We start from the raw sequence: 18,423 nt of genomic DNA, 5'->3' as shown, positions 1-18,423 counted from the left end.
GAAAGCCTTTTTTGTGTATCATGAAACCTATAAAAATTATCTTTCACTTTGTGTTATATAATTTGCATATATTTTAGGTGTACAATCAACATTTGCATATATTGTAAGTGAACTGTCTCATGTAATGTATTTCTATTCTAGCTTCTGAACAATGCTTTGTACTATGTCCAGTAAGCACTTTCTATTAGAAATAAAAATTGTATTCATATTTTCCGTTCAATGTACTGATTTGAAACCTTTCTACATGTACATCAACCAGTAATTAGAAAATACTAAGGTATGCTTCTTATTTCAGAGGAACAGCTCTTTTCCTGATGAGAATAATGTAGTTAGACTTCAAGAGGAGCTAATTGCAGTAAAGCTAAGGGAAGCAGAAGCCCTAATGTCACTGAAAGAACTCCGACAACAAATTAAGGACTTGGAGGAACACTGGCAGGTAAGAACTCTTAATTGGTTGCACTTTAATTCCCATTTGTATCAACCAACCAATCAGTGCTTGTTGAGCGCAGCTACTCACCCGTGAGGGTCTCAAGATGCTGATGGAAAGGTGGATTGGGGGGGGGGGGGGGCGTTGGGAGTGGCATGTCCGACTGGGCACTGTGGTTCATTCAAATGAATAGGGTTGCTTGGCTATAGCATGCCCTTCTATTGCAGATATTCTGTGAATACGTATTTTTGTAATAAGGTTGAAAATATCTATCAGGACAATATTGTTTACATATTTAAAGATTATTTGGTTAGAGCATTTACCTGCAGGGTCAGGCCAAATTAAAGCAACTCAGTTAATACATTTGCAAATATTATATAAGAAAGTGGGTGTGTTTTCTTTCTTGTGGACAAAGCCAATGATAGGAGTCAACTTAATTTTCGAGCAGCACTGGCAAAAATATTCAAGAATCCAGAAGGTAGATAAGGATTAGTGACGTAACAAATGCTGTATGCATCTATGTGTTGGCATTTGTAATGTGCAAGCCTAGCCCGAGCACAGTAAAGGGTACTGAACAGGGGGCTTGGCCACCAGGGAGATAAAATCACTGGGGGAACGTCATGGGTGGACTGTCTGTTTAAGGGTACTGCACCTTGAAGAGGTGTGCCTTATGCTTTTTTTTTTTAACTGTAGGATAGTATTTGCTGACCTGACATTGATAGGAATGCTGTTCCAGATCCTGGGATTATGACCGGAGAAGGCGTCCCTTCTTATTTTTAGGTCTCTCCTACCAGACAGTGTAAGCTGTATGGCTGGAAAAGACCTATTGTGAGCTTACAAAGAGTGTACAATGGGCTTACAGGCCACTCATTGCGTATAATTAATTGGCTTTATTTTCAATCATTTGCTTGCTTCTTATTCAAAGCCTTTATTGACCGTGTTGTTCCATCTTGTGTTTGTTTCTCCTCTGGTGCATAGCCTCTTTACCTGCCTTTGTCTTCGCTGAATTGTGCATCCTTCACACCTCTCTTTTAGGGAATATTTTTTTTCTTTTTGCTTAAGCAGTCTAAGAGAAGACATGTGTTGTTTTGGCACTCTCCCTCATGTGCTTCTCCCCAGCCAAATAGCCATCTACACACTCTAAGTTACTGTCTCTCTGGTGTTGCATGCTCTCATTTGTGTGCTTCCTCCCCTTCTTGCAATGTTGGACAGCAGCAGCACTAATCTTTGGGAAAGCTGATAGATCCTAAAGGGAGATCTATTGGCTTTGCCCATGCTTGTTTCCATCTTTGAATATTTTGTCTCCAATTTGGCATTATCCAGGCGCTTGGTCTGGCCTTGTCTGCCAGGTATGGTTAGTTTGTTTGCTAGGTAAACTGGGATCTGTTGATCTGGTGATGTTGAATTTCTTCAAGTCCATGATGAGCCTTGCCACTTTGTATTCGATGGTCTGTCAGCTGAAGGATGAAGCCTTGTAGGTTTAGTTTGGAGACAGAGTTTAAATCTGCGTTTGTTTGTTGCTCGTGGCAAAAAGGAGGAATTCAGTCTTCGTGGGATCTAGCTTCAACTAATTAATTGACATCAAGATTGGATGAGTGCCATCAAGAATCTGAGGATATTTCTAGGTAGAGTTGGGTATTGCTGGATCATGATGATGCTGTCTGCAAGAATGGATCTGAGGGGTTCCAGACACAGGTTAAAGACTATGGGACAAAGGATGGAACCCTGTGGAATGTGTGCGATCTTCTAGAACCTCTTTACACTAGTTGGCAACAGTTGGTGTAAAAAATGAGCTATTTTAAGATAGTCGGAAGGAGGGTGGGAGCACACTCCCTCACATCCCAGTACTCAATTTACCTCCGTAAATACAGTGCATGATTACACTTACTTCAGTAGTAGTCTTTAATTTTTCACCCTTGTTGGTGCAGTTTGTGCCGCGTAACTCTAGACACGTGTTTCTGGATTAATTTCTTCATTAGTAGAGAGCAACAAGTTGTTTTGGGGGTGCTGGAAACGCTTCCCAAAGTCTTCTCAGGTCTTAGTACCACTCATTGGGCGCAGTTGCATCAACAGAAGCTCATTGGCTCCATATCAAGGGAGCCTTTTCAAAGAGAAGGAAGGTGCGAGCAAACTGCCTCACATCTCAGTACTCAACTGGCATCAGTGCAGCATGGTACATGCAGTACATGATAACACTTTCTTCAGTAATAGTCTTTACTTTTTTTCCCTCACCCTTGTTGCTGCAGTCTGTGTTGTGTAACTCTATACGTGTTTCTGGATTCATTCCTTCATCAGTATAGTGCAACAAGTTAATTTGGGTTGCTGGAAATGCTGCCCATTATTTGCTGTCTTGTTTTCGGTGCTATGGCTCCTCTAGGAAGAAATTATAAGACCAAAGTGGCACCAACACAAATTTTTGTAGCGTTTTAATTTTTTGAAGGAGAGGGGTAGAATATGTGGATTATGTTACTGAAACGTTTATCAAGCAGGTCCCTTTTAAAAGCTTGTCGATTTTGAAATGTAAAGGTCAAAGTATGACCGAATGAAAAGAAAATGAAACTGGAATTTAAATAATGTACCATAATACTTTTGTAATCACAATATTTGGATTTGGTCAGGTTTCTATTGCTGCACTTAGTGCCTCAGATAGTACCTAGTAGGCAAATATGAATTATTAAATGTGTTTCAGCGACATCTGGCCCGCACTACAGGAAGATGGAAGGATCCTCCCAGAAAAAATACGATCAACGAATTGCAAGATGAATTAATGACAATCCGTTTGAGGGAAGCAGAAACGCAGGCTGGACTTAAGGAGATGAAGCAGAGAATGATGGAAATGGAAACACAGGTGAGACATAATTTTGCTACCTTATGGGCCAGACTAGTTTTGTAAACATGTCTTCAATATTTTATGAAGGCAGACCCAAAGTTTAAGAACACTTAAACGAAGCCCCTGGAACAGTCATGCTAAGACTAATGCAGTATAATTAGGGGCTTCACAATTCGTTATAGATCTGCAATGCCATCTGTATATTTCAGCGAACATGCGTGGTTGTAGCGCAATTAAATCAAGAAGTGACAACATTGCTTAAACTTCGCACATGTTTATTCGAGGAGTAACGTTGACCATTTACTTTGGCTCAGTTCCCTTTTTAGGTCCGGGTTTTGACAGTGTAGCTGTCAAGCAGACCTACTGCCTACAATGTATATATGAGTGGGCTTTGAGTCTGACCCGCCCAGCCATTGATTTTCTTTGACCAGCATCTTTCTGCCATCGGTTTGAAACTGTCATTCATGACTTGGCTCAGTTCAGTGAAGTAATAATTTCTAACTTCATTCTTTTGGCTGTATGGGTGAATCCTTCCGCCTCAACTTAGGTTCTTTCATTGAACTGATTGAGGGACACCTTTACAACTAGAAACCTCTCTTTCCACTCCTGCTGGCCCATTCCCATGTGGCTCGTTTTAATGTGCTTATACCATGTGCATTAGGATAGAGGTCTTAAAACTGCAGGACGAGGTCTTCTTCCCCGGGGACCTGAATTGACCTGCGTAAAGGATATGGGGTGGTGCCAGGCACTTTCCAAGAGGAGCTTCAGGCTGAATACAGTGCTTTTGTTTTTAGTGAAAAAAGAGGCAGTGAGCTACTCTGTAATGGGCCATCACTAACACTTTTTGTTACTCAGATACCAATTTAGAATAGGTGTCAAGCTGGGAAGAGCTCCAAATAAACCTCAAAGTTCATCCCCCCATTTCAAATTCAAGGATGTTAAAGTTAATCCCTTTAGAAAAGGAAGGTGTGGTTGACCGTGATGGATTATAAAGGATTTAATGGTGCGCGGACATCAGTTCTTTTCTTTCAGCACTAGTCAGCGCAGAGAGACTAGTCAGTTATCCCTAGTCACTGTTTGACTAGCCTTATTTTTAGGTCTCGCATATCAAGAACTTTGTGCTGCATGGTATGTACTTTGCTTTTTTTTCCGCTTTTGTTGCCTCAACACACAACTATTGTTCTTGCCTCGCCATGCTTTTTATCGGCCCGGCACTCTATCCTGCCACTTATCCTCAGGTTTTTAACTCGCCGTGTGAACCAGGTCAGCATAGCTGCTCTAGAGGTAGAGAACCAGGTCAGCAGACCTGCTGTAGAGCGAGGGAACCAGGTCAGCAGAGCTGCTTTAGAGCCAGAGAAACAGGTCAGCAGAGCTGCTGTAGAGCCAGAGAACCAGGTCAGCAGAGCTTCTCTAGAGCCTAAGAACCAGGTCAGCAGAGCTGCTCTAGAGCCAGAGAACCAGGTCAGAAGAGCTGCTTTAGAGGGAGAGAACCAGGTCAGCAGAGCTGCTTCAAAGCCAGATTACCAGGTCAGCAGAGCCGTTGTAGAGCCAGAAAACCAGGTCAGCAGAGCTGCTCTAGAGCCTAAGAACCAGGTCAGCAGAGCTGCTCTAGAGCCAGAGAACCAGGTCAGAAGAGCTGCTGTAGAGCCAGAGAAACCAGGTCAGCAGAGCTGCTTTAGAGGCAAAGAACCAAGTCAGCAGAGCTGCTCTAGAGCCTAAGACCAGGGCAGCAGAGCTGCACTAGAACCTAAGAACCAGGTCAGCAGAGCTGCTCTAGATCCAGAAAACCAGGTCAGCAGAGCCGCTCTAGATCCAGAAAACCAGGTCAGCAGAGGTGCTTTAGAGCCAGAGAACCAGGTCAGGAGAGCTGCTCTAGAGCCTAATATCCAGGTCAGCAGAGCTGCTTTAGAGCCAGAGAACCAGGTCAGCAGAGCTGCTCTAGAGCCTAATATCCTGGTCAGCAGAGCTGCTTTAGAGCCAGAGAATCAGGTCAGCAGAGCGGCTTTAGAGCCAGAGAACTAGGTCAGCAGAGCCGCTCTAGAGCTTAAGAACCAGTTCAGCAGAGCTGCTCTAGAGGCAGAGAACCAGGTCAGAGCTGCTGTAGAGCTAGAGAAACCAGGTCAGCAGAGCTGCTGTAGAGGGAGAGCACCAGGTCAGCAGAGCTGCTCTAGAGCCAGAGAACCAGGTCAGCAGAGCTGCTTTAGAGGGAGAGAACCAGGTCAGCAGAGCTGCTCTAGAGCCAGAGAACCAGGTCAGCAGAGCGGCTCCAGAGCCACAGAACCAGGTCAACAGAGCCGCTGTAGAGCCAGAGATCCAGGTCAGCAGAGCCGTTGTAGAGCCAGGGAACCAGGTTAGCAAACCATCTTTAGAGCCAAAGAAACAGTACATTGGGGCTTATTTACAAGCCCCTTGCGCCGCCGCTGCGTCACTTTTTCACACTCAAAAGTGAAGCATCGGCAGTGCAAGGGACTTGTAAATAAGCCCCATTGTGCCCATTCGAATGCCATAAAAGTTACGTAACCTTCACACCACGGAAAAGGTGAAATAAAGCAACAGTTTCTAAAGTTATTGCTCTTTCCACAGTTACTGGTAACTCAAGTCTCCTGCCTGAGGTGTACTACATGTATTGTAATTTAAAACATCAGGTATCAAAATCCAAAGTTGTGTGAGCTATTAGCCTTACACTGGCTGAACAACTGCCTCCTACCATAGGACTGGTACGAGTGTCTACAAATCTAAGATTGTATTTTGGGAAGTAGATGATGCACCTCATGCCTGCAACATAAAACAAGCATTTTCAATGCAATAGCGCTGGCATTTTTAAAAGTTTGAGCTATTGGCATTGCAAATGATAATGTTTGTTTTTGTATTTTTTTGTTAAAAAATATTACAGCAGTAGCATAAGTAATGAAATAAAATCCATGTACACTACCAGTACCACCACCACTACTAACACCACCAGTACCACCACCACCAGTACCAATACCACCACGGCTACAACCACCACAAGTACCATAAGCACCACTACAATTACTACTCTGTGGTGATAGTAATATTAATAGTGGTAGTTATGGTACTGGTGGAAAATTACTATTATGAATTACAATACCTGTTAATTTTTCAAAAGGCATTGCCATTTACAATACCAATAGCTCTAAAACTCGCAGTTGCGAGACCTATTGCATTGTAAATGCTCGTTTTATATTTGTTTTACTATTTTCAAAGTCTTTTTGGGACATATTTCCTCCTGGTGTGGAGGCAATGTCCTCCATAAGGCCAGCTTCTAGCTCTGCTGCGCCTGTCACTGCTTGATAATGGACCTTGTTTGCCTCTGGGGCCTCGAGTGTGACCACAAGGTGAAGACCTGTTTCAACTGTTGCACAATGAATCCGAAGGCCATGTAAGAGCGGTCCCTCAAGCTCCTGGCAGCTCGATGTTATGGCGGTCTCATTCCTGGTCGAGAGAAAGGTCTCGGATTGGTCACGGAGCCCAAAATCTTCATCACACTCTTAAATCATCAGGTCTCTCGAGTAAGTCCTACCTCAATAAGAAATTGTTGTCAAAGAAGTCTTCGACTTCACCTCATCCGTCTGCCAACGAGACATGGGGGCATCGCAATTCGATGCCTAACTCTGCAGTTCAGCCAGCAAATTGGCCGGCTTCACAATTCCCTGAGTTTCCTGTAACCGGAGCAATCCCCGCTCAACTCCACAAGTTTTATGAGGCCATGTGCCTCATATTTGAGCATTCCCGGTAGCTTGTCTTTGGACCCGCAGGTTCTTGAGGGGCCCCTACTGGTAGCTCCTGCAATGGTGCCAGCTGGATTCCTTGGATCCACTGATAGATCCAGACTGGCGCAGGTCATACTACCTTGATGTTCCCAGATGCTGGTCCCGATGACGACGCTCCTGGCAGCGCCGTAACCCCCATTCTGATCCCTGACTCTGACACAGAGCTGAAGGGGGGTCGCCCGACTCAGACTGGAGCCATGCCTTCCAGCACTAAGCCTAAGCCCTAGTCCTATGGGCCAGGACTCTGGGAGGACTAGGAGGGGTCACTGTACCCTGAGAAATACCATCCTTTAGATCCACAAATGGACTGTTATGAGGACTTGGTGGAGGCCAGTGGACTGGACACTTCTCCAGATACTGAAATGCTTTCTCCCCCTGCCGTAGCTACGGAGGAGGAAATGTCTTTTGCAAAAGTGGTGAGGAGGGTGGCCCAGGTCCTTGTCCTTAGCCTGCTCTCAGTGGCAGTAGGAGGTGCTTCAGCCGGGAGTGTCCCCTTCAGAACTGTTTTTCCCATTTAATGAGGTCCTCACAAATGTCCTGTTTGGGACCGGGTGCAAGCAAGCACAGGGGCGCCTATGAACAGGACGATTACTCTCCACCACCACCATCGCCCTGCCCCAAGGGACCCCAATTTCTTCACATAACCCCCTACCCTGGAGGGCTTGGTGGTTCAAGCCTCCACCTCCCATGTAAATCTTGGTACATTCCCTTCTGCCCCACTGGATAGGGAAGAAGATGTTTTCTTCCACCAGCCTGGCACTGCGGTCCGTGAACACCACATGCCTTTTGGGCTGTTACTCTCATGCTCAATGGGTTCCGTTGCACTGGTGTTGCCCATGGTTCCAGAGAAGGCCCGGTCGATACTTTCCCAGGCTGTTCCTGACAGGCGAGATGAAGCCAACTTCACATTCACGTGGACTGGATACAACCGACTTGCTGGGCAGAGCGGTTTCATCTTCAGTGGCCTTTAGGCACCAAGCCTGGATGGGATCCACTGGCTTTTCGAGGGATGTCCAGGCCTTGCTCATAGACATGCCCTTTGATGGCTCCTGTCTCTTCGGAGACAAGGCAGACTCAGCGCTGGAGCTCTTCAAAGGCAACAGGGCTACGGCCAGGTCCTTTGTCCTTTCCATGGCCCCTCGCCATCCCCCATCAGACTTTTGCGCCTTACTTGGCCACAGAGGGGCTTCCAGACACGTCTATACCGAGACAGCCACTGCTGCTCTCCAGATCTGCGTGGTCGAGGATGCGGGACCCACAGACCTCATGGGTCAGGCTGCTAGAGGTCAGACCAGTCCACCACCCCACTGGCAGCCGCAGCCCCCAAACGCTTAGTCTGCCCTCTTATCATCATGGTGCCTAGTTGGGGGGCAGAACACACAATCTCCTGCCCCACTGGCGGTCTATAACATTAGACCAATAGGTTCTTCCAAATTGTCCGAAGGGGCTGCTCCCTCCCTTTCAGGACTACCCCTCCACCCACGCCACCTGTTTGCCAACAGGCTGACTGAGGACCATCTTGCTTTGCTCCGGCAGGAAGTAAAGGCTGTCTTGGCCATGGGAGCCATAGAGGGTGCAGAAGCCAGAAGTAGGCCCTGGTTGCTATTTCCACTACATTCTGGTGCCCAAGAAGGACGGAGGCCTTTGTCCTGTTCTCTCAATTTCTTCTTCAAGAGGAGAAGTTCAAAGTGCTTATACTCACTCATGTCCTGTCTGCCCTGGACCCGGGAGACTGGATGGTAGCATTGGACTTTCAGGAAGCATACTTTCAAAATCCCGTTCTCCCTGCCCACAGACGTTACATGACATGAGCACTTTCACGGTGGGCCATGAGCACTTTCAGTTGGCCGTGCTCCTTTTTGGCCTTACCAGCTCCACTCGGGTGTTCACTAAGGCGATGGCATTGGTTGCAGCTTGTGAGATCAAAAAGGACTAGCCTATTTGTGAATTTACATAGACTCAAGACTGTAAGGCAGGGTACAAACCATTTTGTTTGTTCATGAAGCCCTCACCCACCAACCTAGTTGGTGGTATGCTTCATCATCGGGCCCACCCAGTGACACCGAGTGTGTCCCGGGTGTGCATACCTGCTCCGCTGTATCCAGGCGTCGAAGCACACCCGGGACACACTCGGTGTCACTGGGTGGGCCTGATGATGAAGCATGCCACCAACTAGGTTGGTGAGTGAGGGCTTCATGAACAAACAAAATGGTTTGTACCCTGCCTTACAGTCTTGAGTCTATGTAAATTCACAAATAAGCTAGTCCTTTTTGATCCCACATATAAACCCTGGGGATACGGACTAGCTACCTAGTCCTCTCTCTCTCCTTTGATAGTGATATTGGTTGCAGCTTATCTGTGGAGATCAGGGGTGCCAGTCTTCCCCCTATCTCGACGACTGGCTGTTGAATGCGGGCTTGCCCCAGGCTGTTGTCTAACACTTCCAGACTACGGTGGACCTTTTGCATTTGCTGGGGTTCATTATCAACATGTCAAAGTCACACCTGACTCCCTCTGGGATGGTCCCTTTCATCTGAGCTGTTCGGTACCCAGTGCAGTTTCAGGCCTATGCTGCCAAACGGCGAGTCCAGGTTATTCAAACTCTGGCAGGAAACTTGAGGCTGTATTTGATGTTATGTTCCCTTAGGAGCTTTTTGACTGGCACAAAGTTTTTATGTAAGTCTTGGTCACTCTGAGTGTAGTCAGGTAAATTAAGTATGGTGTTTTCCTCAAAGCACGTGGGCTATGGCCCTGCACATGCTGAAGTATTACATTCTGGTACCTGCAATTGAACAGGTGAGCTAGTGCCTGGGGAGGGACCCTAGTCAAGGCATTAACGCCAGGGCACAATACGCCTACTCCACTGTGAAGAACTTGGAGAGACTTTTCAGCTTAAGTGTATTGACTATCCAGTCCTCCAAAAACAATTCCGCAGATGGGCCCTCCGCTTGCTCCGGAAACCCTATTAGGCATGACCACCACCCCACGGCTCGATGCGGTCCGCCATTTGTGTTGTATTGCTCTTGAGCTCCGCCACCATGGCTTAGAGGGACTCCAACTTCGGTTTTTAGAAATGTTGTATCAACTTTAGCACCAGCAACACGATCGGCCACCATCCGAAGATTCAAACGCAAGTGATTAACGTCAATAACTATAGTGTCCATCTTGGCCTCCAAGGCAGTCCTGATACCCTGTATGGCCGTTAGGATCTAGGCAGTGGCCAGACCCCTGAGTCCCGGGGTCCGGGTCAGATCCCTGCCTCTGACCTTGGTGTCCTTGACCTGGGCTAGTGTATTGATCGATTTTGTTAGACTGCACAGGTTTAGAACTCTTGTCTTTTCTCATCATGGATTCAAGTCCTCGATATTAGTGTCAATAAGCACACCGAGCCACACCAGTGAGGCCACCAAACTACACCAGCCAGGCCCCCTGGCTCCTTCCTCTAGTCGCCTTCACAGGGCAGCGCCTTTTCCGCACTCCTGCGCAGACACTATGAACCCAAAGATAACTTAAGCAGCTCCAGTTATTTACTCCGACATGACGTCTTCGGGGGTATATTATGTTCGAGGCATGTGGGCTGCTGAATTCATATCTGTGCATAGATCGCCGCCTAGTGTTGGGTCCGGATGTTTGCACGTTGTTGTCCTGGAAGAGTCTTCGAAGTATCCTTGGATAGGTGACTCCTCCCCTGGACTACAGTGCGCATGGGCATCCTCTCCATCCTCAGATTGTTTTTTTCCGCCATTGGGTTCGGATGTGCTATCTTAACTCCAATTAGGAAAAAGTTAGTCGAGGCCAAAAGGCCTTTAGTTCGCGTCGGTACTGTTCACTCGATCGGTTTCGACCCTACCTGTTAGCTTACTAACTTCGGAAACAACTTTTCGCTTTTTACCTGACCATCGACGACACCGACGATGGAGTCGAGGACACCATTCAAGAGGTGCCCGGTATGCAATGCGAAATATCCCCATATCGACGTCCACCCGGTGTGCAACAAATGCTTGTCGCCGGACCACGACGAATCGACATGCATGGCCTGTGCCCGGTTCCGTTCCAAGAAGACTCTACGGAATCGTCGAGCGGCGAGACTCGAAGCGCAGCACGCGGCACCGGCCCCGGCAGACATCTTCAACGCCGAAGATGTCGAGGAGTTGGAAATCCTACCCTCCAATCCCGGTTCCGAACAGGACTCCGGTTCGGACGACGTCGACGAATCACTCTTTCGCAGAGATGAAGACAACGCCGAGGTAGGAGACGACGATGAGGCCTTAGGGGCCGAAGAGAGTAGCTCCAATGACGAGCAAGGCCTACCCGTTCAGACTGACGAAGGCCCAGTGCCACAGTCTATGGCTCCGGTCGAGGGATCGCCTTCGGGCCTTACCCGAGACCTATCCCGCGGTTCTTCGGCCCCGCCCTCGGGCCCGGCCTCGGACGTTCAGCGGCAGCCATTATTACCTACACCGGCTGGTTTCCCTTCTACCAAACCGAAACCGAAAGCTGCACCGGTACAAATGAAACCGAAACCGAAAGTGGCGCTAGTCGGATCGAGGCCTTCCACACCTTCGACGCCAGCGACACGCATCGGCACCGAGCGCACCAAGCGAGACTTCGGTGCCGAACTTGAAGCGGCCGACGCCGGAGTCGGCATTCGGAAGAAGGCCCTCGGTGCCATCAAACCTGCTCGGCTCTCGGCGCCGACGCCATCGACTCCTAAACCAAAGGTCATACCACCTGCTGCGTCTCACGTCGCTTCCACGGCAACACCGAAGCCTCCTGCATCGAAGACGTCGACGGCCATTTCCGCCCCTCGACCCGATGACCCACCGGCGCCGAAAAAGTCCACGGCCGCCTTGACAAACCTGGTGGGCGCTAAGGCCTCGAAAGCGCTTCACGCGCGAACCGTTGCAGCACAAAGCAGCAAAACCCAAGCGGTCCTCCAGGACACATCGGGCTCCGGCCCACTAAAAGCTCAAACAGCCTCTTCGGCGCCAGCCAACATAACTTTTGGCCTGCCGCCATCCACGATCCCAAAAATGTTCCAACTCAGGACACGGGTCACCCACACCACGGTTCCACCTGCTGAGACGTCTCCGTCACGTTACATCGACGCCAACACCGGCAGGATGGTTATCCATGACCGGAGGATAACTTCAGAGCCACCCTTGGACCCTTTCAGGATCCCACTAAAGAGAAAGCTGCCTGTGGACTCAGAACCTGTGCTTTGCGAATCTTTCGACTCGCCCTACCAGGGCCCACTATCATTCTCTCCCACACACTCCGACACGGACGCGTTGGCAGACTATATGGATGACCAAGTCCCTTACCACGGAGACATGGACCCTGATGACCAACAGGACCCTGATCAAACTTGGGGCGACCCTGCAGACCCCAGTGCACCTCTAGATGCACAGGACCCACAACTCTATGGAGCGAAAACATCTCCGACAGAGGACACTGCAGCGTTCAACGCTCTTATTGAACGTGCTGCAAATAATCATGACTTGCAGCTTCACTCTGACACCGTGGAAGACGACTTCCTTATGGACACTTTCGCTTCCTCGGAAAGGCATGTAAAGACTCTGCCCATGCTGAAAGGAGTCCTCAAACCAGCCAAGGACATCCTCAAGGAACCCACCAGGGCACGGGTGATAAACCCCAGGATCGACAAAAAGTACAGATCAGCTCCTGGGGACCCTACTTACATCAGAGGCCAATTACCTCTCGACTCCATTGTCGTTGCGAATGCTCGCAAGAGGGCACACTCGCAATCAACAGGTGACGCTCCTCCCCCGGACAAAGAGTCCAAGGTTTTAGACCTCTGGCAAGCGAGTTGCCGCCCAGGCTGCCAACATATGGCGCATAGCCAACACTCAAGCGCTCCTCGCTCGCTACGATAGAGCGCACTATGATACAATGGAGCAACTACTCCAACATCTCCCTGACCAGTTCAAAGAAGGTGCAGAAATTCTTATCAGAGAGGGACAGCTACTCACAAATGCTTCCATCAAGTGTGCACTAGATGCCGCAGACACGGCGGCCAGGGCCATAAACACAAGCGTCATGCTGCGACGACATGCCTGGTTGCGAATCTCCGGGTTCAAACCTGAGGTGCAAAATTATATACTGAACCAACCTGTCAACCCCGACTATTTATTCGGGCCGGAGGTTGACACGGCCCTTGAGAAAATAAAGAAGGACACAGACACTGCAAAGTCCATGGGGGCTCTCCAGACTCAGTCCTTTCGGAGCAGCTCCTTTCGTCGCCCCGGAAATAGGGGAGCGGGTAGAGGGCAGGGGTCACAACAAACATACAACAAAGGCAATACCCAAACCACCTACGATAAAAACACCCGGGGTGGATATCGTGGCTCCAGTACAAAGGGCAGAGGACGCGGCTACGGCAACACCAGGTCCTCCCCAAGAACAAGCAGTGACGCCCTCTCCCTTCCTCCCGACCACTTAACACCTGTCGGGGGAAGGCTACAAAGGTTCCTGTCCACGTGGAACTCCATCACCACGGACAGGTGGGTCAAAGATATTGTCAAATACGGTTACTGTCTAGAACTAACCTCCACTCCGCCCACAATACCTCCAAAAAACCGTCCTATGTCCTCAGAGCACTTAACGCTCTTACAGCAGGAGGTGCACAGTATGCTTCTAAAAGGCGCAATAGAGGTCGTACCCGTCCAAGAGCAAGGTACGGGGGTGTACTCCCTGTACTTTTTAATACCAAAAAAGGACGGGTCACTCAGACCTATATTAGACCTGAGACCCCTAAACAGATACATTCTTTCCGAGCATTTTCACATGCTCACTCTACAGCAAGTCCTCCCGCTGCTCAAGCAGGGAGACTTTCTAGCCACACTGGACCTCAAGGATGTGTATTTCCACATACCCATTCACCCATCACACAAAAAATACCTCAGGTTCACTGTTCAAGGGCAGCACTACCAGTTCAGGGTCCTTCCCTTCGGCGTGACAACGGCACCAAGGGTGTTTACAAAGTGCCTAGCTACTGTGGCGGCACATCTACGGAGGCAGCACATACACGTCTACCCTTACCTGGACGACTGGCTCGTTCAAGCAAAGTCAGCCCAGCAATGTGCCAGCCACATGTCCCGCACCATTCACCTCCTTCACAGGCTGGGGTTCTCACTAAATTACCCAAAATCCCATCTACAGCCCGCACACGTACAACAGTACCTAGGTGCGACTATAGACACTCTGGCGGCCACAGCTCAGCCGAATTTGGTGAGAATCAACAGCATGCAAATGCTGATTTCAAAGTTCAAACCTCAACACTCCCTTCCGGCGCGAGTGTTCATGCAGTTGATAGGCATGATGGCCTCCTGCATCTTCTTAGTCCCACACGCGAGACTACATATGCGCCCGCTTCAGGAGTGCTTGGCACGTCAGTGGAATCAGGCTCAAGGACAATTGAAAGACCTAGTGTTGGTGAGCGGTCGGGCATACAACTCTCTGCATTGGTGGAATCCACAAAACCTTTGCAAGGGTCGACCGTTCCAAGAGCCTGTTTCCACAAATAGTACTGACAGCAGACGCGTCTCTCCAGGGATGGGGAGCTCATGTACTCCACTACACAGTGCAGGGACTATGGACGACACAACAGAAGAAAATGCACATCAACCTTCTGGAACTGATGGCAATCTTCCTAGCCATGAAGGCATTCAAAGTACATCTGTGCAACAAGGTCGTGTTGATCCGGACGGACAACATGACCGCAATGTACTACATACAGAAGCAGGGAGGGACGCACTCTCCACAGTTGTCTCATCTGGCTCAGAGCATGTGGAAGTGGGCCATTCAGAGGAACATGTTTCTCATGGCGGAACACCTCCCCGGCAAGGACAACCAAATGGCGGATCTGCTCAGCAGACACAGCCACCAGATGCACGAGTGGGAGTTACACCCATCAGTACTCCAGCCGTACTTCCAGCAGTGGGGTCATCCAGAGATAGACCTGTTCGCCACAAGCGAAAATGCAAAATGCCAAAGCTTTGCCGCCAGGTTCCCACATCCGCAGTCGCAGGGCAATGCGATATGGATGAACTGGTCCGGCAGATTTGCGTACGCTTTTCCCCCAGCACCGTTGATACCGCTGGTGGCTCGCAAACTCAGACAACACTCCCTGACACTCGTCCTGGTTGCTCCTACGTGGGCACGCCAGCCATGGTACACCACCTTCCTCGAACTTTCCGTGGTGCCGCATCAAAGGCTGCGGATCAAACCCGCGCATTTGACGCAGAACCATGGAGAGATTCAGCACCCAGATCCGCAACAGCTGAACCTGGCGATCTGGCTCCTGAAGTCCTAGAGTTTGGCTACCTCAACCTGCCACCTGACTGTATGGACATCATCAAGGAGGCCAGAAGACCCACGACAAGAGCTTGCTATGCAGCCAAATGGAAAAGGTTTGTTATTTACTGCGGTAATAATGACATTAACCCGCTGGACGCATCCATCCAAAACATCATTTGTTACCTCCTACACCTATACCGATGCAATCTAGCGTACACCTCTATACGTGTCCATTTGACCGCAATATCAGCCTATCTACAAACCAGGCAGCACCTCTCTCTATTCAGAGTGCCTGCCATCAAAGCATTCTTGGAAGGACTCAAACGAGTTATTCCACCAAGCCACCCACCAGCTCCAATGTGGAACCTCAACCTGGTCCTCACACACCTGATGGGTCCACCCTTTGAACCTCTCCACTCATGCGAGATTCAATTCCTCACCTGGAAAGTAGCCTTCCTGGTAGCGATCACTTCTTTAAGAAGAGTTAGTGAACTCCAGGCACTAACAGTTCAAGAGCCATTTATACAGGTTCATGCCAACAGGGTCGTGCTACGTACCAACCCCAAATTCATGCCCAAGGTAATATCGCAGTTCCACATGAATCAAACTATTGAACTGCCCGTTTTCTTCCAAAACCCACAAACTGTCGCGGAAAGGGCACTCCACACACTAGATGTCAAAAGGGCCCTCATGTATTACATCGACAGGACCAAACCCTTTAGGAAGACAAAACAACTGTTCGTTGCCTTTGCCCCACACCACAAAGGTAACGCCATCTCCAAAGCAGGGATAGCCAGATGGATAGTTAAGTGTATCCAAATTTGTTATCAAAAGGCAAAACGCACATTAACTATTCCCCCACGAGCCCACTCAACACGTAAGTTAGGGGCCTCCATGGCTTTTCTAGGAAATATTCCCCTGCATGATATATGTAGAGCAGCCACCTGGTCCACTACACACACGTTTACCAAACACTATTGTGTAGATGTGCAATCAAAACAGCAGGCAGCTGTAGGACAGGCTGTTCTCAAAACCCTTTTTCAGACCGCTGCAGCTGGCACTGGTAGCCGCCGCTAATAGAGGGCACTGCTATACATTCTATGCACAGATATGAATTCAGCAGCCCACATGCCTCGAACTGAATATGCTACTTACCAGTATGCATCTGTTCTTGGCATGTAGGGCTGCTGACATTCATATCGCCCTCCCTCCTCCCCGGCGCCTGTAGCAGCTGCAGCTCTCAGAATTACTGTAAGCATGGTCATCACTTTCTGTATCTACTCCATCACTGCCACAATGGCGAAAAACAATCTGAGGATGGAGTGGATGCCCATGCGCACTGTAGTCCAGGGGAGGAGTCACCTATCCAAGGATACTTCGAAGACTCTTCCAGGACAACAACGTGCAAACATCCGGACCCAACACTAGGCGGCGATCTATGCACAGATATGAATGTCAGCAGCCCTACATGCCAAGAACAGATGCATACTGGTAAGTAGCATATTCACTACTGTGTCCCTGGTAGTTGTTCTTTCGGAAGATTAAGAGTCATACAATCCACACTATCCTGCCTCTGCCCTCACAACTCCATCAATTAGCGGTGCTAGTTAAGGGTTTTTCTCAGTTAAAGTTTTAGTGAGAACTGAGCAGGAGAGGGCACCAATGGCTTCAGAAGCTCTCTATGGCAGCCTAGGGCCCGTAGGACAGTTTCTTTAATTACTTCCAGAGTCAGTTGGCCTCTGCATTGTTGTACTGGCTGCAATGTTTATAACAGGGAAATATATGTGCTGGATTCACTCTGTAGGCAGGGGTGCAGGGGTTCTGCACTGCCGCTGGGTGTCTCCCTGTGAGTCCCGGGGACCCGTTCACAAACGTTTACTGTAGAAAGCAGTTCAGGTATGCTCCCAGCGCGGCATCTGGCAGGGTCCGGCCCGGTAACAGCACAGTGTAGGGCAACCTCAGGGCATCTGAAGTCCCAGACGCATAGATTGCATTATCCACAGCAGCTGAGGGACTAGCCAGGCTACGTCTCACCTCAGGGGTGCAGCCGGCCCAGAACCAAGCCACTGCTCCAGCTTTCCGGTACACAGTGGTATTGCCGGTCTATAAATAAACACTGCTCATTGTTCCTAGAGGAGAAAGTTTCCTAAGTGGCCCACAGAGACGACAAGCAGGCTTCCCCCTGATTCTCCTCCACTTCCTCCTCCTCCTTCTCCTCATCAGAAGGCCCCAGCCCCCCTTACCCGCACCATTCCTCACCTTGTCAGTCAATGATGTTCAGCACAATCAGGGGTCAGGATAGTAATGCTTTCCCCAGTTGACCTAATTAGGGACCAGGGGGCTGCAACGAACGGCTACAGGTGCCTGCCCCCTCCCCACTCCCCCATCTGCAGCAGGCTGATGCTGCCACCAGCCGCAACTTCCACATGCCCAGCAGCAGGCATCCAAATATAGACCCAAGATGTAGCTCTGCAGCTACTGCTCCTGGGTTTTTGATGTTTCATGACTGCCGATGTGCCCTGGGCTGCCCAGAGGGTCCGGTGCCCCCGCTGGTGCTGGCAGTGTGGCCGCCGACAGTTTGAAATTGACCCCCCACATGTTCTCTGTTTAGCCACTAATAATGTCAGTCAGTGGGTTGAGTCTTCGCTCGGGTCAGAGCAGGGTCCGATGTGGCCGAAATGGACAGCACTGCATGTACAGGATCGCAGGATTATGCAGGATTTTAGTTTCCTGAGCGGAAGCTGTGTCGGGCACATGTAATCAGCCATCTTGATGGGCCCAAGTCATTCTTCTGGCTTCGGATTGGGCACAGAGTCTGGTATCCCGAGCTGTTGAGAATTACCATTGGTCCTTCGGTCAGGCTGCCTCTTCGGGAGGATCTTCTGTTGCAACAACAGGGCAGGGTTCTGCACCCGACCTGCGCATGCCCCACCTCCATGGGTGAAGATTGAATGTCAACAGTTGACAGCTTTCAATCTTCCTCCTGAAGTCTGTTAGGTTATTCTTGCAGCCAGGCGTCCCTCCACCAAGACGGTATACACAATGTCGACCCCCTG

General features: G+C 49.4%; 1 protein-coding gene across 4 annotated transcripts in view; it reads left to right on the top strand.

Moving 5' to 3' along the window:
• The window catches only part of EVI5 (ecotropic viral integration site 5), a 1,102,294-nt gene that overhangs the window by 716,727 nt on the left and 367,144 nt on the right, over positions 1-18,423 (top strand). For all 4 annotated transcript variants that reach the window (XM_085602190.1, XM_085602187.1, XM_085602191.1 and 1 more), the window contains 2 exons: positions 296-436; positions 3,117-3,275. In XM_085602190.1, the coding sequence (XP_085458316.1) occupies positions 296-436; positions 3,117-3,275 (300 nt within the window). The remainder of the gene's footprint in view (positions 1-295; positions 437-3,116; positions 3,276-18,423) is intronic.

The sequence above is a fragment of the Triturus cristatus genome, chromosome 4_2 (genome assembly GCF_964204655.1).
Source record: "Triturus cristatus chromosome 4_2, aTriCri1.1, whole genome shotgun sequence".
NCBI lineage: Eukaryota > Metazoa > Chordata > Amphibia > Caudata > Salamandridae > Triturus > Triturus cristatus.
This window is presented reverse-complemented; position numbering and strand designations above follow the sequence as displayed.